Source organism: Zootoca vivipara, chromosome 1 (genome assembly GCF_965207765.1).
Source record: "Zootoca vivipara chromosome 1, rZooViv2.hap1.1, whole genome shotgun sequence".
Taxonomy (NCBI): Eukaryota; Metazoa; Chordata; class Lepidosauria; order Squamata; family Lacertidae; genus Zootoca; species Zootoca vivipara.
Window position 1 is genome coordinate 49,271,687 of NC_142582.1, and position 20,812 is coordinate 49,292,498.

At 45.2% G+C, this 20,812-nt stretch overlaps 2 protein-coding genes across 4 annotated transcripts; one reads left to right on the forward strand and one right to left on the reverse strand.

Moving 5' to 3' along the window:
• Positions 1–525: 525 nt before the first annotated feature.
• LOC118091209 (keratin, type I cytoskeletal 18-B) lies at positions 526–10,524 on the reverse strand. 2 transcript variants are annotated; one of them, XM_035127922.3, is made up of 8 exons: positions 10,138–10,524; positions 8,072–8,154; positions 6,474–6,630; positions 4,942–5,106; positions 4,073–4,198; positions 2,595–2,815; positions 1,272–1,300; positions 526–701 (listed from the first exon to the last, which is right to left on the reverse strand). In XM_035127922.3, exons 1-8 carry the CDS (start codon positions 10,522–10,524, stop codon positions 604–606), a joined length of 1,266 nt encoding a protein of 421 aa, XP_034983813.1. In that variant the 3' UTR covers positions 526–603. The 2 variants fall into 2 exon arrangements, with proteins under 2 accessions (XP_034983813.1, XP_060134337.1); XM_060278354.2 differs by lacking the exon at positions 1,272–1,300.
• A 159-nt stretch (positions 10,525–10,683) lies between these two features.
• LOC118091445 (keratin, type II cytoskeletal 8-like) lies at positions 10,684–20,483 on the forward strand. 2 transcript variants are annotated; one of them, XM_060278334.2, is made up of 9 exons: positions 10,684–11,436; positions 15,424–15,632; positions 15,854–15,914; positions 16,292–16,387; positions 16,635–16,799; positions 16,956–17,081; positions 18,124–18,344; positions 19,151–19,200; positions 20,250–20,483. In XM_060278334.2, exons 1-9 carry the CDS (start codon positions 11,143–11,145, stop codon positions 20,408–20,410), a joined length of 1,383 nt encoding a protein of 460 aa, XP_060134317.2. In that variant the 5' UTR covers positions 10,684–11,142; the 3' UTR covers positions 20,411–20,483. The 2 variants fall into 2 exon arrangements, with proteins under 2 accessions (XP_060134317.2, XP_060134325.2); XM_060278342.2 differs by having other exon boundaries at positions 10,809–11,436; positions 20,221–20,483.
• Positions 20,484–20,812: the final 329 nt, after the last annotated feature.

Below are 20,812 nucleotides of genomic sequence, written 5' to 3' on the forward strand. Positions count from 1 at the left end.
TGTGAAATGTGATTTGCGGACTCTAGTAGGTCATGTAGGAAGCCTGTGTTGCTGAGTTTAAGTAGTTAAAATCAGCAATGAATTAGATGAGAAACAAAATAAAAAATTCTTCCAGTAGCAGAAGAACAGTAACTTAGTTGGTCTCTAAGGTGCTACTGGAAGAATTTTATTTTTATTTTGTTTAGATGAGAAAGTCTACCATAGTGTTTGACAGTTCTGATGGCATAGACCCTCACTGCTGGTGCTTCTGATGTGGCGAGGAAGCAACAGTCCTCTGAAAAGAAGTATAAAATCCCTTCTGCTTTCAGCTTTTCAGGAATTAGTAAATGTGCACTTGCCTGTTCTTCATTGCTGCTATATGGGGCTCTAGCCTAGTAGATGGGGGACAACAGCTCTTGAACACTCTAATGCTATGTGGTTTATGCAGGGTCCAACCTCTGTATTCCAGGTTGTCTTTTAATATAGATTTTGACTAATCACAGTAAGCTGTGCAAGCAAATGTCATGACAAGATGTCCAGAGTTGCTACGGTAAACATTGCTTCTTTTATTCAGCAGTAAAAGCAACTTGATACATGGCTTAGCAAACCACACACTGGACAAGCCTACTGAATCACCTCCTCGGATCTCTGAGTTACCACTCGCCCATCCACAATTTCTTGTGTGGTGACCACTACCTTCTTAATGGTCTGTCTCCTGGTGTCTGTAAAAGAGGAATAAAAAGTAACTGGTTAGAGTGGGAAGCCTAGGATGGACACGGGAGATTAGATCAGAGATCAAAATCTTGCTTTTTTAAAAAAAGAAAAAAGCCTGAAGACTGCCTTTTGACGCTGCCAAATGCAACCTCCACCTTGAGGACACCTGTGCAGCTTTCAACTGAGACTGCAACTGCTGCTTGTCAATGAGAAACAGGGCTGGTCCCCAGGGTAAATATGAGTTCACTGGTAAATATGAGTTCAAGCTTTTTATGTATGCATCCAATGCATAAAACTGACTTCCTAAAGATACTTGAGTACAGCCAACTGGCTTGATACAGCATGTGCTTAGAGCCCCTGTACATGTTGAACAATTTACTCAGTTTAGCATTCTTCACACCAAGCCACGGCCAAAAGAGTCCTGTCTGGTAGAAAAGTAAACAACAAAGCCTGGGAGAGGGTTTGAATTGTGAGGTCAGGGGATCAACAAGCAGGTTTCAGGCAGACACAGACATGCAGAAGCAGGCAGCACTGTGCTAAGTAATGTCTCTACTGCTACATCACAGAGGAGAACTTACCTGCTTTGCCTGAGTTCTGCAACTCCCCTCTGAAAATACAAAACATGGCAGCCGTTTGTTTGCTTCATCCTGGGACAATTTGCTTACCGTGAGGGCTTCCTGCTACAGATTTGCTTACACACCTGTGCCACCGAACGCATTGCATTAGCTTCTACAGCCATGTTTCCCATCCGCTGCCTTGTTTCCTCCAAAGTCAGTGGGGTTACTCAAGGGACTTAAATGATTGTTAGCAACCTTTCTATCACTCGTAGCTTGACAAAAACGGGGCTGCCAGCATCAGATGCCATGAGGGCTCCTGCAGCTTTAGTAATGGTTTTAGAGAGAAAATTTCACTAGCAGACACCTTGTCACAACACACGGCTACAATGATAAGAGAAACAGCACCAGTGGGTTTCCCCCTTTTTGCTGTTCTGAAAGATGCAAGTGCCTTCCCATTCTGTACCTGAAAACCACTTGTCTTGGCTAATGGTCTCCCCCCTTCATGAAAAAGCAGAAACTGAGTTGCCTCCTCTGTCCCACAGGGCAGTCAGCTCAGAGGCAGCCAAGTCATTCATGTACTGGTTGCAGCTCTAGCTATATAACTGAAGGTTGCGAGGGTTCAGACTTAATTAGGATGTAAAGCTAAAGGGACCCCTGACCATTAGGTCCACTCGTGACCGACTCTGGGGTTGTGGCGTTCATCACGCATTATTGGCTGAGGGAGCCGGCGTACAGCTTCCAGGTCATGTGGCCAGCATGACAAAGCCGCTTCTGGCAAACCAGAGCAGCACACAGAAACACCGTTTATCTTCCCACACTTTGCACTTTGAGGTGCTTTCGAACTGCTAGGTTGGCAGGAGCTGGGACTGAGCAATGGGTGCTCACATCGTCATGGGGATTCGAACCACCGACCTTCTGATGGGCAAGCCCTAGGCTCTGTGGTTTAACCCACAGCGCCACCCGCGTCCCTGAATGTGAAGGTAGCTCCTGGTATATTTTTATTAGGAAACAAGTTAAATATTTTCAGATACATGAAGCACTAGAAAAATTATGTCCTATGGATAGATACATCACACAGAATTTTGACTAGATGGAGTGGCTGGCAAACTAGCAGATGTAGATTTCTGAAAACATGCCCCCCTACCAATGTCATATTGTGAATCAAACTTGGTAGCATGGATCATACAGGAAAAACCAACCAGGGAGCCAGGATTGGCTGCAGCTTCCTGTCAAATGTAGGCTGGGGAAGGGAAAGTGAGCCTGGTGAAAGAACTCCAGGGACATTCAACAGGCATATGCCCAAGAAGTACAAGGAAGGAAGTCAGGGGCATAACCCTTCATTACCTGTCTGTTGCCCCCTCGATCAAGCTACGATAGTGTTCAATCTCATTCTCTAGCTTGGTCTTGAGGTCTAGCAGGGCCTCATAGTCTCGGGCCTGCCTCTCCAAGTCAGCGCGGCAGGCTGCCAGCTCATCTTGCAGCTTGGCGATGATATGGTTGAGATTGGTCATTTCATTTTGATAGTGCTCTCCTGTGTTCTTCAAGGTGTTCTCCAGTGTGTCTATCTGCATCACAAAATGGTTTGGGCTTGTGCAGTGAACAAAATTTGATACCCTAACTTTTATACAGAATCAGCAACAACAAAAATGAGTGAATATTGGCCAGGACCCCACAAATTCTGTAAGAGCAGCTCTCTTAGCTTAATGAGTTTTAGATTTGTTCTTTCAACAGTAGTACCCTCTGTGTTGACTCACAAAAAACAGCTTCTGAAGCTGAGCAGAGCTTTAAGAGTAGGTTGCTTTATTCATGGAGGAAGAAATAAACTATTCAGGTGGGGGATTCAATATGTTCTATGGAGCTAACAAAAGTCTCTTGGGTGAATTTAAGTCTCTCTTGGGATTCCACCCAGTGCTTGTGCAGCTTTCAGCCATTGCCACACCTTTAAATTTTAAATCATATTAAAATAGACATCTGTGCCAAAATGAATGGCATTTAATAGGCCCAGTCTGTAATATTTTTGCAGCTTGGGGAGGTAGAGCTGGTGCTGCTTGTGAAGCGGAAGTAAGAAAAGCTGCATCCTTGCATAAACACTTCATTCACCCACAGCTGGAGCAAGGAGCAAAAGTGTGTGTTGCTTCTTACAGTATCATCTGTCACTCCTGGAGCCCAGCACCGCAGGTGTGAGAAACCTGGGCTGACTCAACTATTGCATAGGGTGCAGTAGCTGTCCCAGAAAATGGATATGGAGGACAGAACTGTGTGCAGTGCATCACTGGTCCAGCACCCCTTAGCTAGCTGGCTGCCCTCTGATGTGAAGGGCCATGAGCCATTGCTAGTGTTGAAGTCAGGTCAGCTTCTATACACAGAATGGGGGTGAGTGGGGTCATCACAACCTTTCTCTTTAGCAGCAACAGATCTCAAGCCAGCTCTGGGTGCTTGATAAGGCATTGGTCAAAGCAATCTTTCTCACTTCACTCTTCACTCCAAGTTGATTGGTCATAATAAAGTTCCTTTAATTCTAAGTTCAACCCTTAGCTGTGCTAGGTTGAGCTCTTTGCAAGGAAGGTGGGATAGAACTGTAGTAATAAATGAATAATGTTGATACGCAGATGATTGACAAACAGCACGCCAGGAGATGACACTCCTGCTATAAAATAAGTAGTGGTACTTCTTCACTGCCTGTTGCTGCTACATCACATCATGCTTATAATTTGCATCGTGCTATTAATTTTTACAGGAGGAAAAAGTTATTCACTGCTCAGGAGAGCCTCTTATGGCCTATACTGGGAATTGGGAAGGAAAGAGGGCACCCCTCTTCTTACCGTTTTCTGCAGAGTCTGGCGTTCAATCTCTATTCCCTGGAGCTGCCGACGAAGCTCTGTCAACTCACTTTTGGCTTCTTCCAGCGCCTGGGCATTCACATCTGCTTCTTGAGACATGGAGTCAAACTGCAAGGGTGAACAATAATGGCAAAGGGAAGTTAGAGGGTGCAGAGAGCCATGCTCCCTCCTAGGGATGAAACAATCTTGTTGATTTTCCAATCATCAGTTCTCCACATTTCCATGCCATTTTGTGATTATTGTTTTGTAAAGGTCCTCATGAAAAAAATCAGCATTTTAGTGAGTTTCTCCTAATACACACGTTTGCAGGCAAATTCGCCTAATATACTTATTTTTTCCAAAGCAGCCTCCCCCAATACAATGATTTTCGGTACATTCTTTCCACCGCTACCTGCCACTGAATGCATACTTTACCTTAGTACAGTGGAACCTTGGTTTTCGAACATAATCCATTTGAACATAGACCATTTGACAACCAAGGCGCAATGGGCGATCGGCAAATTCCATTGCAAAAATGGAGAAATGCGCCTCAGAAGCCATTCGACTTCCGAGGCGCGTTCAAAAACGGAAGCATTCACTTCCAGGTTTTCGGCATTCGGGTTCCAAATTGTTCAGCTTCCAATATGCTCGAAAACCAAGGTTCCACTGTATATGTATTCCTGTACACACTGCTTGGTTGGAGAATTGCATTGCAAAATTCAAAGAAGTGTGAATTCTGAACAGTGGCTGGGTTTCAAGTTTGTGTATTGTTTTGGGGGGGAAAGTGAATTAGGTAGATTTGCCTTTAAATGTGAACTCAACCAATTTTCTGTCCCGTCCCTGCTCTTCCCCTTCCCTAGCTCCCTCCTCACCTTGGTTTTGTACAAGTCCTCAGCCTCGGAACGGCTCTGCTCAGCCATTTTCTCATACTGGTTGCGGATTTCAGCGATGGTCTGGCTCAGGTCATGTTTCTGTGGATTATCCACCTGCACTGTTATGTCAGATTTGGCGATCAGAGCATTGAGAGCCTCTACTTCCTGGAGACCATGGAGAAAGGGAGAAAGCCTGTTAGGGGGCAGAGGTTAATATGGCCGTTGGGGGGGGAAGCATTCATCTCCACAGAGAAGCCTGAAATATATGTATACTGTACTTTCCTATTGTTTACTACTGTTTCATCTCCCTTCTATTTTAAGAGTTTAAATCATAAGTACAGTCATACCTCGGTTTAAATATGCCTCGGTTTGAGTATTTTCAGTTTAAGTACTCCGCGGACCTGTACTTCACTGCCAGGTGTCCCCACACATTTTTCTCAGAACATGATTCCACAGGATCTAGAGACCTTACTTATTGTTCTTATTTTTATTATGTATTATGCACTTTTTATATTGGAATTTTATGTTGTGAACAGCCCTGAGATTGATGGATAAAGGGTGGTATACTAACAAACAAACAACAACAACAACAACATTGTGTTTGCAGCGTGAGATATCTCTCAGCTGTATCTGTTGCAACAATGGATGCTAGTCTGGACTTTTTACATGGTCTGTTACTGCAGATCATGGCATCAGTGCAGCTGTCATAGCTTTAATATAATATATACCCCTCAACAAACTATGCACAACTCTGGTACCAGCTCCTACCTTAGACATGACCTAAGAGGGGTAGCAGACAGTTTTACTGTAAAGATCAGCATACTGGTCTCTAGTTTCCAGAAAAGTTTAATCATCACCCTCCCATAAGAAGGAACTAATGCTATGACTAGACCACTCAGTTTCCAACTTAGAACACAATGGCAAACCTGCAGGAAATAAGCAATGCTTCAAAGGGTTTAGTTGTCAGATTATTCACTCACTTAGTTCAGTTGGCTCAAAATAGCATTTGAACCCCAGATTTTCAGTGGTCAGGTAGCTCACACATCAGGCCCTCCTTTTTGCTCTACAGTCTCAAGGATCATCAGTGTGTTTTGCTTAATCACGGCTTGGGTGAGAGATGTTATTGGCTTGCTGGCATAGGATTCTGAAGGGAAGATCTTAACTCTCACGAAAGATACAGTTCTCTCTCCCTGACCTGTGCTCCACTTATGACCAGATCAGATGTACTCACTCTCCATGTTTACGTAGGGCCTTTATTTTACCCTCATAATTAAGGTGTGCATGAACCGTAGGGCTTGTTGCCTGCATAGCTGTAGCCTGAAGTAGCATCTTTCATTCCATGTAAGCTTTCTTTATTCCTCTGGTGTGTGTGAATGCCGTTATTGGCTAAAAGGTTAAGGGCAAGTGTGTATTTACTATGGACACACATACTGACTCCATGGAAAATACCCCAATCCTCTCAGAGCTGTGTGTTGAATACCTGGGGATGGACACACAGCTGGGTTCAGATGCAACCCTCGCCATACTGTTACCTCATGGTGGCTTTTGCGCAAGTGAGCCAGCTCCTCTCTGAGGGACTCCAGGTCCCCTTCCAACTTCAAGCGGGAATAGTTGGTGTCATCGATCATTTTGCGCAACCCATGCGTGTCCTTTTGCACACTGTCACACATAGCCTGCTCTGCATCCAGTCTGGAAGGAGGAAACAAAGGAACAAACAAGTTGCAAGGCTGAAACCAAGTGCAAGTAATGGAACAGACTTCCACTTGACCTTTTAGACCCGGGTGCAAATCATGCTCAGATATTTTCCCAGACCACCTCCACATTTGGGGGTGAGGGTTAACATGATTTAAATATTGATATTAGTATTTTAATCTATTTTCATGGCAATTGGGATGTAGCTGGTCCTCTGTTGTCTCTTCTGGCTCTGGTCTGAGTGTAGGATTAGATAAATGTATCTCTTAAAAATTTAGCAGCAGCTTTCCAAACCTTTCTTGACTGCCACTTTCAGAGAGAGGGAGAGGGAGAGGGAGACGGAGAGGGAGAGGGCTCACAGGTTCACATAGTCATATGGCTTATATGTGTATGTTTTAAAACAAATGTTAAATTTCTATCCCATCATTCAGCTATGAAGTCTCAAAGCAGTTCACGTGATAAAAGCCAATCACACACAAAGAATAAAAACACCAATCAATCAATTTACAAACTGACAAGGAACAATAATCCAACAAACACCACTCCCCTCCTATTATGAAAACAGCAGATAGGGACATAGGAAACTGCCATACTGAGTCAGACCACTGGTCCATCTAGCTCAATACGGTCTACACCAGGCATCCCCAAACTTCAGCCCTCCAGATGTTTTGGACTACAATTCCCATCTTCCCCGACCACTGGTCCTGTTAGCTAGGGATCATGGGAGTTGTAGGCCAAAATATCTGGAGGGCCACAGTTTGGGGATGCCTGGTCTACACTGACTGTCAGCAACTTCCTGGGGTTTCAGGCAGGAGACATTCCTAGCCCTCCCTGGAGATGCCAGGGAATGAACATGGTGTCTCCAAGCCACATATAATCGAATTTACAGAATTTATTGTGAGGTGCAGCATAGCTGAAGAAAGAGATGAGTCAATAAGGTGCAGGAAGGATGTTAGGGTTGGAGGTCATGAATAGAGGTCCCAAGGAACAGACAATTAGCCATGTCAGAACAGAGATTCTATCCTCATGGCCCAGGTATCTTTTACAGGCAATGCAATCATAAGGACTAGAAACATTAACAAATTTGTAGTTGTGTGTCAAATACTAATTTCAATGTAGAACCTCAAGAACTGAGCTAGTAAAATTCCTCCACAAAAAGTAACATACGCTAAAAGTGTGATAGCCAGTTAACACTGAAGAGTGTTAAATTAATTGATTAGAAAGTGAGAATGTTTCACTTTGAACCTGTGAGAAAGCAACATTTTTGAATCTTCTTTGGCATATGGAATGGTTAATTCAACACGCAAACACCCCAAGAGACTTCATTATGATTTCTCCTCACATTTAGGTAGGTGTCTGTAGTAGAATTATACACTTTTTCCCCATGCCTGCTTTTATGGTACAGTTTTTGTAAAGGTTTGTAAACAAAACAACTTACTTATGCTTGAAGTCATCAGCTGCCAACCTGGCATTATCGATTTGCAGAAGCAGCTTAACATTGTCCAAATTGAGGTCTTCCACCTGACATGGGAAGGAGCAGTTGTATATCAGTAATGCATGTACAACACAATCCTATGCAAAAATCCCACCGTGTTCAAATAGGTTTGCATCAATCCCATATTCTCAGCTCCTGTTGAAAATCAGCTGAACCTTAGAAGCTGACAGGGGGTTGCAGCTTGAATAATCAAATGCATTTGCAAAGCAAATGAACACATTTGTTTTCACGTGCATGGCAGACATGTTCTTTGAACCATTGCATTTGGTTATACAAAATAAAATCTAGGAACTGATGGCTGCAATGTTTGCTCTGTGCAGAGTGGGCCATTTATGAGACTCCATTGTGATGTGTAACTTGTTGGTAATGAAAATCTGAATGACTGAATCTTCAATTCAGTGTTCCTGTTCTATCATATACTACTACATCAATAAGATGTGTTGTTGTTTTTTCTCTACAGGCTGGGTGTATCCTAGCTGCATCACGTTTCATGTGATTCCCTGTCAAACATTGTGTTCCAGGAGAGCCCTTCCTTCTTTTTCTTTTAAACTGATGTGAACCACTTTGAGAGTCAATGTCAGAACAGTGGGATAAGAACATCATAACTCAACACATAAGCTACCCTTCATTTTGAGCCACTCTAGTGCATTATGGGTGGACTAACCCTTGGGACCAGCTATAAAAAGCTGATGAGCTGCTAGCTAGTGCTCAGCTCTGGGAAATTTCCTATGAATGAATCTACTAGGTGAGATGCTGCACATCTCAGCACCTTCAACCCTGGTGTTATAAGAACATGCTGAAAACCAGTTGGGCAGAAATATAGATTCCACCAGGTAGTCAAACAGGTCATCCAAGGATATTAGCCTGAAAAGAAAACTACACCTACCAAACCAAGGCTCCAGATTTCCAGCTACTCACAGCTTTTCAAATATGAGCTTACAACAGGCAAACAATTGGAGTTGTATGCCTCACTATGAGACCAATACATTACAGCTGTGCTTTATTTTTTTGGGGGGGGGAGGCAGGTGTTAGAAAGGGGAGGATTAGGTAATTTTTCCAAGGAAGTTATTACATCCCCACATTTTGGAAGTGTCTAGATTCTCCTTTGTTTGGACATGCAAGCATCCCGTACAATGAAGAAAAGAAAGTCTATCAAGAAGGGGTTTTATTTCCATAAATTGGGGGGGGGAATAAGCTTGTATTTTTAACCAGACTGTTGCTAAACTGTCAAGAGAAAACAGGATTTAAAAGTTATATGGGTGTAGAGAGGGGGCTTGGTTGCTTTCTGGAAAAGCTGGAAAAACATTTACACATGCACACACATCAAAATTTATTCTAGAATCCAAAGTGCATCTCCTCCAATTTAGTATTTAGCAATTACATATCCTTTTCATTGGTGTTCATATGGATTGTGGCAATACCATGTACACAAAGTGCTCTGTACATCCTGTGGCACTTTTAAAACACTGGAATATAGGAAAATAATATTATATCCATATCGCAAATGGCTTTAAGGCTGAGCCTGGCTCCTTTACACCAGTTCTCCTCCAGTTCTGCTTTCCGCCATTCTCTCTTTCCTTCCAATCTGTATTAAGTCAATGTGTCCCCTTGCCCACTGATTCTACTCGCCCAATTTCTGACCTTTCCACCCATGATTTTATCTTTTGCACTCGCCCTGGCTCTTGCTCATTTGCCTGAATCGCCTGGATTTACCTGCAATACAAACACTCGGGCAGCAAAACGCTGGGAATGCTTATGCGCAGGCACGCTTTCCAGCGAATCCCATTGAACATAGTGGGGAAGAAAGCGTGCGTGGAACGAACCGTGGCCTCAGTGGGCGTAGCTGTGTTGGGGTCCTTGAAGTGTTGGAATGATCTGCGGAGAATCACCTGAAAGGCGCTCTACTATCCTCTCTAGCCATGCCCACCAGCGCTTTGCGTCCCCTCCGCTCGCATCCCTTTCCCACCTGCCAGGTGTTTCACCCCGTCCCTTTCAGCCGCGCCCCTCACCTGCTTGCGCAGCTCGGCCAGGGGTCTTTCGCAGGCTTCCCAGTCTTTCTGGCCGATCGCGCCGGCCTTGCGCGCTCGGATGGCGGCGATCTCCTCCTCCAGGGCTCGGTTGGCCAACTCCAGCCCGCGCACCCGCTGCAGGTAGCCGGCCAGGCGCTCGTTCAAGCCCTGCAGCGCCTCCTGCTGCCGGCCCGGGCCCAGCCAGACGGGAACCACGTCCGCGCTGGCCCGCGCCGCCGGGAGCGCCGCGTGCAGCCGGGACAATGAGAACCAGGAGTCGGAACCGCTGGAGCTGCCGCGCACGGAGCCCGCGGAAGAAGCCGGATAGAAGCGCCCCGAGGCCGCGGACAGGGAGCCGCTGCGCGGACGAGAATAGGAGAACGACATCGCGCCACCTGGCGCGCTGGGCGCCCGCACGGGCCCGTTATATCCCCCAGGATGCTCATTTGCATGTCCAGGTAGCGGCCAGCCAATGGGAGAGAGCTTAGCTTCCACATTGGTGGAAGAGAAACCGTTTGCATAAGCCTCCTATGTTTGCACGAGGGATTTTTTTTGGGGGGGGGGAGGTTGCTTTCTCACAAACTTTGGCCAGCCTTTCAGGCGCTCGCCTTGGACCGCCGTAATAATCTCGCGTTTTAAAAGCAAATAAGAAGGACCAAAGGGGCGGAGCTATGCAAAACAAGGGGAACGCACCCGTAGGTGGTCTACACAGAACACTGAGCTGGCTTTAGCGGTGTCATGCGATTGGTCGAGCGAGGAGATAGGGACGCGGCTATGCTAATCAGGGTGTAACTCGATAGCGCAAATTGATGTGCAAATATGCCTTCGCGCTCCACGTTACGTGAAGCCCTGGAAGGGGGGGCGCTGATATGCCAATAAAGTGCCCAGGTGTGCAAGGGGCGGGGCCTTCTGCATCTCCCTCGCTATTAAGCTGGGCCCAGGTACCGGACACCTGTATTCTTCTTGCTCTTGTCCTTGGAGAGCCAGCGCTGCAGTCCGCGCACCATGAGCACCAGTTACCCTCGCCCGGGGAGCCTGAGCTTTAGCAGCCGCTCCCACGGCTCCCTCTCCAACCGGGGATCTTTGTACCGGGCCAGCCCGGGGAGCTTCCAGCCGGGGCTCTTCCGACTAGGATCCACCTCCAGCGCCTTCCCCGGCTCTCCCCTGTCCGCTTCTCCTGCTTTCCTTCTCTCCTCGCTGCCCACTTTGGAGATCGACCCTAAACTGCACCAGATCCGGACGGAGGAGAAGGAGCAGATCAAAGGGCTCAACAATCAGTTCGCCTCCTTCATCGACAAGGTGCAACCAGGATGCGCGCGTGGGGCAGGACGTTGCTCTGGGGTAGAGGGGGGGAGGGGTGTTGCTGGTGCCCATTGAAATGAACATGCCCAAGTTAGTGTAGAGTAGACCCATTGAAACTGATGGGCCGAGTCAAACTAAATTTACTACCACTCGGAGAGATTTGCCCCTTTGCGCAGGCAATGCTGTTTCAGAGTGGAACATTTGGAGAAGGAAGCATTTATGGAAGTTCATGTCAACTTGTATTCATGTGTTTGAAGTTATAGGACCCTGTTTTTAACATCTATCCTTGTTATCACTACGCAGAGCCCAAACCTCTGCCAGGCAGGCACAGTTTCAATAGGTGTTAACCCAGCACTGACAATTACTTGTGGCACTTCCACTAGGTAAAGTTTGGAACACACACAAAAAAAGTGTCTTTCACGCTCATCCCCAGTGCATTTATTTAATCTCGGCACAACAAAAAGCACAGATCCAAAAGAGCAGAAAAACCAACAACACAAAACGTAATAAATCGGTTTCATAGGTGCTTCCTTCTAGAAACCACTAAAGATGGTGCAAGTCTGAGGATGCAAAGGAGATGCTTGATAGGAGTACAGTACCTATTTTCCCTAATGGGGCAAGTAATAGCTTTGGCAAGACAAGGCTTTATATTGGCTGAAGCTGCAGTCTTGTACCTGAAAATAAGCTCCATTGGGAACAGTGTTATTTCTGAGTAGATGTGTACAAGATTGCACTGCAGATGTTTCAGGGTAAGCGGTTAAAACTCCGGTCTCCCTGAACTGTGATTCCAGTGTAATGCTGATAGGGCTACTCCGCAGAGCTAGTTTTTAAAAGCTTTAAAGAGATGGGAGATATGATCACAGATCTCCAGAACATGATCTACTTGGGCTGTGAGTCAAATACTGCATTATTTGACTAGCAGACTCTTCAAGGCCTCTTTCCAAGATTATAAATTGGCGATTCCAGGAATTGGACTTTCATGGAAAGTATTACACTCCATTTATATATAGGGAATGGAGAGTTATATGTATACCCAAGCCTAGAACACTGAACTAACACATGTTCACATGACTGCCACAATAAAGATGGACAAAGACTGGTAAGGGGGTGGTAGAAGAATTTTTCATCCTTCAATGAATATATACTGAAAGGGTGTTTGGGGAAACTGTGCTACATATCACACCACCAGACAAATATGATGCTCATATCACTAACAAAGGGTTTTTCCAACATCCCAATTTCCCCAAACTAAGGAGGAGTGTGTGTGTGTGTGTGTGTGTGTGTGTGTGTGTGTGTGTGTGTGTTCATCTTACAGGTAGGTAGCCATGTTGGTCTGCCGTAGTCATCCATGTTGTTCAATCTTCCTGTAAATTGAGTAGTTGAAACTTAAGTTGTTTGCTTAAAATAAAATAAAAGATTGAGCTCTTTATTCTGGGACCAGGAAGTAAAACGAGATCTGATGTAATTGTGAATTGTAGAATGTGGATGTGCAGGTTCTAAAAGGAATGTGGATCTCAAAACTGATAGTCAATTTACTAAAGCTTTCCAAGGTGTGAGCTACAGGTAATTGTACAAAAGTATTTATTTCATATACACACTCACTATAAATTGATTATTTTAATCTAATATGGATCTCCCCACAAAAATGTTCTGTACTTTAGTGATTCAGTAAGTGTCTACACAGAAGTCACAATTAATTCAATGGGACTCATTTTCAGATACAGAATTTCAGCCTCAATTGTACGTTAGTCTGTTGTGTGCATGTGTGCACGCTAGGTGAGGGGTTTCTTTTCAATCTAATAAAAGACTGTCTTTAAAAACTATTTATTTTGAAACTATAAACCAGCTCTAGGACACACTGCTTAAATAACGTTAATGAATTTTGCAGTCCAGAAACTTCCAGTTTCTAACAGGCACACTGTCCATAGGCACAAATTTGTTTTAGGTAGCTGCATATATACAATACAGTGAAAGCACACAGCTTCTTCCCCATACTACTGGGAACTGTAGTTTGCCAAGGGTGCAGGTAATTGTAGCTCTGTGAGAAGTAAACTACAGTACTGTACATTATTTGGGGGAAGTAATGTGCTTTGGACATGCAGTGTGTACACAGCTGTTATTAGGAGGATCACCACACCTGTGAGGGATGCTGTATATGTCTCAAAAATCCTACAGAGCAGTCAAAGATGCAAATGCTGCATTGTGTAGGAGACAAAATTTATGCCTCCTACATAGCAAGCTATTCTTGCCAACCTTCCCAGCTATTAAAGATGCAGGAGGCCCGTCTGTATTCTCCTTAGCCAGTGAACATCCTACGTGAACAGTTCACTTGTGCTGAGAGACAGTAGCCATTTATTGCATTCAGCAGTCTGAAATAAGTGAGGGCTCATTGCATGACATGGATTCACACAAAATCCACCATGCAATTCAATGCAGACATTTTGAAGGCACAAAGCAGCCTCCTAAAGCTGCTTCTGAAATATCCCTAAGCATGGTTCCTGAAAAAGTGAGCTCTTTGGATAGGCGTTTGGAGTCCTAAATTATGGCTCAATGGATAGCTTATTTTACTAAAACTATATGTGTTGGAACACAGTTAAATGAAGGCTCCAATCCTACTTCTAATGTAATGCGTAATATAACAATGAAATAAAGAGGAATTGCGCACCCTGGTGGACAGATGTGCCAAATGCCAATTCTTGTTTTTCCTGAAATGTTTCACTAAAGAACCACCACTGCTTCAATTTGTAGAGCTACCGGTAGCTTACTCCACACTCCTTCTAATACAGAATCCTGATTTAGAGGAGTGGGTGGCACAGTGATTTTGCCCCTACCTCATGTCTCTAAATCTTTCCCCAAAAAGAAGGGGAGACGACAAAGGGGAGGGCACATGCAGGAACAGATCACGTAGTACTGAAACATTTTGAATTAGAAGACTGAAGGCATTGGTCTCTTTCTATTTCCTATGTTCAGGCATGAGTGCCGCTACTTATGTCACCAAAATTGTACCACTCATGCAGAAGAGAGAAGTAACAGCAAACCTAAGCATGGCAGCCTAAAGGAGTGAACAGGAGAAACTCCATACCACTCCTGTTTAGTCTCCATGGGGTGCTCTCACCACTGTTTTGGGAAGTGATATACACACATCATTAGCCACAATCCATATCTATCCTGTTGTTCCTTAGTAAATACTGTGTTTTGATGCCTCCCCTGCCCCAAACCAGCTTTGATCCAAATGGAGAAAAACAATGGTGTGGCCATGTACACAGCCCAACACTAAAATGAGACTGACTAGTGTGGCAACACATCCTTTCTGGCCTGTTTTGAAAGGAGTTGAAGAAATGAAGGCAATGGAGGGTTGGGGCATCACACAGAAAACCTACCATTTCTCAGTCCTGTAAACGATTTGCATGTGAGTTAGTTTGTTTCAGTGGAATTTTTTTTTTTTAAAAAAAGCAAGGATTTCAGGCAGGATGTAATGCAATGAATGAAAGTAAGTAGTCATTAGATTTCCTTCTGAATTGCCTGCCCTATGGAATGCCCTCCCATCAGATGTCAAGGAAATAAACAACTATCTGGCTTTTAGAAGACATCAAAGCAGTCCTGTTTAGAGAGGTTTTGAATGTCTGATGTTTGATTGTATTTTTAATATTTTGTTGGAAGCCACCCAGAGTGCCTGGGGAAACCTGGCCAGATGGGTGGGGTATAAATAATAAATTATTAATTATTAATAATAAAATTATTAATTATTATGATGGTGATGGTGCACTGTATTTCTGAATGGTCATCTCATCGGAATGAATTAAACCCAGAGCACATAGTGGGGTTTTTAGAAACCAGTCACAAATGTCCAAACAGAAGCATTGCCTGAGTAACCACTGAAAGGTGTGCTTGGTTTCTGGACCCTGAACAAAGCTGCTCAGGGTTCCCTGCCCCAGTGCCCATTTCAATTTATTATTTATTTATCTATCCACCCACCCACCCCAGGTGCGAAAGTTAGAGCAACAGAACAAAGTGCTGGAAACACAGCTGAGGCTCTTGAAGGGTAAAGACCAATACAAATCCAATGTGGGGCGCATCATGACAGCCCACAGCCAGCCCCTCAAGCAGCAAATTGATGCACTGAAACAGGACAGGGTGAAGCTGCAGAATGAGCTGGACCACATGCAGGCCTATCTGGATGAACTGAAAAGCAGGTGGGTTTGGGGGTGCAAATGAGATGCATTTCAAATTGAGATCTTACATGCCTAGCAAGGCAGGAAGTGGCTAGCAGATACCTGGAAGAGGAGCTATGGGTGCTGTGGAGAAAGGAAAGGAAGCCTGGAGGGCAAGGGGGTTGGAAAACAGGGCATAGATGTTCAGCCTAAATACCCTGTTTGCCCGGATCAAACGGCATCTCCTCTCCCTCTATTTGTAGGTATGAAGATGAAATCAACCGGCGTAACCAACTTGAAAATGAATTTGTGCTTACCAAGAAGGTGGGTCTCGGAGGTGAAAAAAACATCTACACATAGAACTTGTAGGGTGTAGGGTTCCAAGGCAGTTCCTCCTATCCCCTACAACAAGGATAGCCAGTGGATGCCCTCAAGGGGTGCAGATCCCAAGATATATAAGCCTCTTAGCAAAACACTCACCAGCCAAGGGCAGTCCAAACAAACCAAGGCGAAGAGCAGGAAATCAGCCTAGGTTCAAACCATGATCCAAGGTTCAGCTAAGATACAACATAGCAAGGCAGAGGAACTGGAACCAGGAGCCAGAGACTTGTGCCAATCCAATCCCACTGCAGGGCTCATGACAGGTGAATCCTGTTCTGACCCAGGCATGGGATCTGCTGACTACGTCTCTCCCGTGACAGGACCTAGATGACATCTATGTGCAGAAAGTGGATGTTGAGTCAAAGCTGGAGAGCATCTCCAATGAAATAAAATACCTCAAGCAGCTCTTTGAAGAGGTGGGTGACAAATGGGAGAAGAGTGGTGGGTGTGTTTGGTAAGGGTAAGTGGGAAGAGGGTGGGATTATTGTCCCATCTTCTGGGTCGATGGCTCACAAGGAGTACTCAGAAGCGATGAGACAGGGATTTGGCATGAGAAGGGCTTGGGCTTTGCTCCATGATTATGTTCTCCATCTGGGGTGACATTTAATCCCAGACTCATCAACAATGTAGTTATCTCTCTCTCTCTCTGCTCATCACACCCAGGAGATTCGGGAGTTGCAACCTCAGATTCAAAATGCAATGGTCACTGTGGAGATGGACAACAACCGGGAGTTGGAGATGAAGCATATAATTGATGAGGTGAAGGAACAGTACCAGGCCATGGCTGCCAAAAGCCGTGATGAGACTGAACAGTGGTACAAGAACAAGGTGAGTAGCACATTTCCATCACGTGGAAGTGTGTGCATGCAGGCGTGCATAACATATATGCATATTTAAATATGCATATTTATTTAAAGAGAATTGGCTGGTACCCGGATGAGACTGTTTGACTAAAACCTCCTGGTTCTTCTCTTTACCTTCCAGTGTGATGACATAGCAAGACAGACCCAGAAGAACCTTGAGGATCTGAAGAGAGCCAGAGGGCAGATTGCTGAGCTGACACGCTACGCCCAGCGTCTTAATGGGGAAATTGAGGCCCTGAAGAACCAGGTGAGCTGTCTCTGGGCAGAAAACGAGTCTTATCTAAACTATTGGTGAAAGTTGAGAGTTTGCACTAACGGGAAATCGGACTGAACTCACATCCCCTTACACACTCTACCTCTCATTCCTGAGCCATCCAACCATTATATGATTGCATTTCACAGAGGGGTTATACCTTAGCTCTGCAGGTAGCCTCATTCTTCATAAAGAAGTGGAATAGCTGGAGGGGGGTGAGAAGGGGGTAATTTGGTCTTGAGTGGGGCATAAAGTTTGTGAGAAGGTTATGTGACATGGGCTGTTCATTGAGCATTTATTCTGATTTGTTTGCAGAGCACCACATCAAGCAATTTTTATCCTACACTTCTCAGTGCAAAAAAGTCCCATTTTAATCGGTTTCTTGCACAAGGTACCAAATCCACTTTAATTGCACAACCTGAATTTTCCATCATGGGATAGACTCCCACCCACAAAATAGCAACTTTCTGGGAGTGACCTTAGCAATTTGTTATATTGAAAGAGCTGAAGGAACTGTGGACACTTCGACTGTCTCTATTCAGGTGAGATTCACTCACTTGCTGGTCATGTTGTGCAATTTTAAACAGATTAGGAGCTCTTGTGCAATATACCTGCTTCTCCAAAAGATCAGAGTTTCTGCAATAAAGAAAAGTGATGGGGAAATGCACTGAAAAGCATAGGGTAACACCTGCTTTGGCAACATCATCTAACCTCCCTGCAAACAAATCAGAATGAATGCTTGGTAAACAGGGTCATCTGGAAATGCCCTGTATCCCCAAACTGAGGAACAGGGGGAGGGCTCATTTTTGCCAAAGCTTTCTCAGCTCTTCCTTTGCTATTCAAATTGGCAGCTGGGGGAAATAGGATAAGCAGCCGCAGCCAAATTGGAGCAACCATGCAGCCCCAAAACAAGATCTTCCCCATTACGCTACAATAAGAGCCAGGCCTTGCCTCCAGTTTCCTACTGTGGGCTTCCCCTGTGGCTTCCCACCCTGGTGTTGGAGCCATCTCACAGCTCCTCTCTCCTCCTGCCCAGCGAGCCAACCTGGAGAGTGCCGTGGCGCAGGCTGAAGAGCAAGGGGAGCAGGCTGTGCAGAGTGCCAAGGGCGCCATCCAAGACCTGGAGGAGGCTCTGAGGCGGGCCAAGCATGACATGGCTGGCAAGGTGCGAGAATACCAAGAGCTGATGAATGTCAAGCTGGCCCTTGACATAGAAATTGCCACCTATCAGAAACTGCTGGAAGGAGAAGAGAACCGGTAAGTGTTAGTCCTGTTAAGAGAAGACTCATCGAAGCTGATAGACATGAGTCCCTTGGATGCATTCATTTTAGTGGGTCTGCTCCAAGTAGGATGTAGTTGGATCAAACCCTAACTTTAGTTGAACTCGCCATGCATGGATGGGGTGGGTGGAAGGTTGGTGAATCAGTCGCTCTGTACCTGGACATCTAGGATTGGCTGTCCTGCATGACATCACTATGCTATCAAATGGGAAGCTGCCTTCTACGGAGTCAGACTTGACAGTCTATCTAACTCAGTATTGCCTACACTCCATGGACCACATTCATGGCTTTGGAGGTTGTTTGCCACTAATGGGTGTGTGGCCACCCCTCTCTGTCAGTCAGCCTGTGTCTATCGTGTGTTTATGTGTGTGTGTGCGCACACACACACACACACACACACAGAGAGAGAGAGAGAGAGACATCCATGTTCCTCAGATGATGTGTGCAGCTCAGTTGGGGGGGGCATTAGCATCATCCCCCCTCCTTTCATCAGATGCACAAACTGATTACCAGGGAGGGTGCTATATTTAACCCTATCAGGTGCTTTGCTCCACTCCACTCATCCCAGCGTTCGTTCTCTCTCTCTCTCTCTCTCTCTCTCTCTCTCTCTGTGTGTGTGTGTGTGTGTGTGTGTGTGTGTGTGTGTGTGTGTTTGCCATTACCAAAATCAGCAGGGGGTTGGGAGGTAAAAAAATAAATGTGGGGTGGGGGCAGGTTCTAGATCTGGCCCTGGAAACACTGAAATACCCTTGCTCCATCACATGCTTTCCCCCCTTCTCTCAGGATGGGTGGCCAGGCTCCAAGTCAGCAGTTCAATGCTATAGACAAACTAGGTGAGTATATTTCCTACTCTGATTGAAGCTGTGCATGAAGTTCCCTAGAATAGTCCCAAGCCTGTTGTAAAAATGGGTGCTCATAAAAAGGAGGCGGCTGGTAACTCCATCAATCTCTCCTGCCATCCTCTGGATTCTTCTGGTAAAGCGGCAGCCTCATCCTTGCCAAATGGGTTCCCTTTGAGCTTTTCTAGGTTTCCTAATTTTGTCGGACACGACTAAATGACTAAACAACAACAAATTTTGCTATCGTTGTCACTCATCACTGCATTTTTCAAATATTTGTTGAATATTTGATATCTCCGTTGGATGCTGGAAGACATTCGATTTTAGCATTTGGTATCTGGCAGTCTGATACCGATTACAGTTCTTGATAGTTAGTGATGTGTTGTGGCATTTGCCATTTGATAGGGAACACTTTCCCACCAAGTGTGCCTGCCATGGTGTGGATCCAGCTTAGTTTTTTTCCCTGAGGTCTCGGTATTTAAACTTTTACATGTGTTAGGTGAACAGAAAACAGTAGAAATATATTTTAAATGTAATCAAAAGATTTTGTGCACGCACACATTACAGAAGGCTCCAGAACACCTCAGTTTTTCTTATGCTTGTTTGGCCTGCCTCTTGACCTCAATACTGAATGATGCCCCACAAGAAGCCAGAATTTCATGTAATATATTGGGTGCCTCCTATAATCTGTAGGGTTCTGCATTCTCCTTATAATTCCACCTCTGCTCAAGACCCTCTGGGTTCCTCAGAATGGTATCCTTGCTCAGTCTTCATTAGTACAAAATATATTGGTCTCATTTCTGGTTCTATATCTGGGTCTGGGTCTGGATCTCTCTGCAAATTCATGTAGATCACTCGCTTAGTGCAAATGGCCAGCTGGCCTTCTGGCTCCTGGGACCTGCTGCTAACTTGCTTGAATGGCGTTTCTAGCTGCCCCTTCTTTTTCAAATCACTTTGGGGAGTCAATCAGGAGACTCTTGCTTAAAGCCACCCTTCTTTGATCTCTTGACCCAGATTTCTAAATCCATCCATTGCTTATGCAGCTGGGCTCCTGCAGGGGATGGCGCTGCCTGCCCACAACATGGCACCTGGGGAGACTTCCTTGACCAACAACAGCTCACTGAAGAGGCCATTGCTCATCAAAACCATCGAGACCAAGGATGGGAAGATCCTCTCTGAGGCCAGTCACTTCTCAGAAAAGTAGCCGAAGCAGAACAAGCCAAAGGGACAATCAGGCCCCAGTGCTTAAAAATAAACGAGTGTTTTAAAGCCTTCTACAGATTTTCTTTTGTTTTGTTTTCTTTACTTGTCCACACAGTGGGTCTATCTCCTTTCTAAGCCATCATAGGCAGGCCAGAACCCACTGCTGGTAAGGTGGTGTGGGTGATGCATCCCTTTGACACAGAGATGGGGACCTGCAGCCCTCCAGATGTTGAGCAACAACAACTCTCATCAGCCCAGCCAGCATGACCATTGTTCAAGGATGCTGGGAGCAAACATCTGGAGAACCAAAGTTTCCCCCATCCCTGGTTCAACTCCATCAATATTATCCTCAGCTGCACCAAGTTTCTTGCATGATTCCTGACAGCAGCTCCAGGCATTTGGT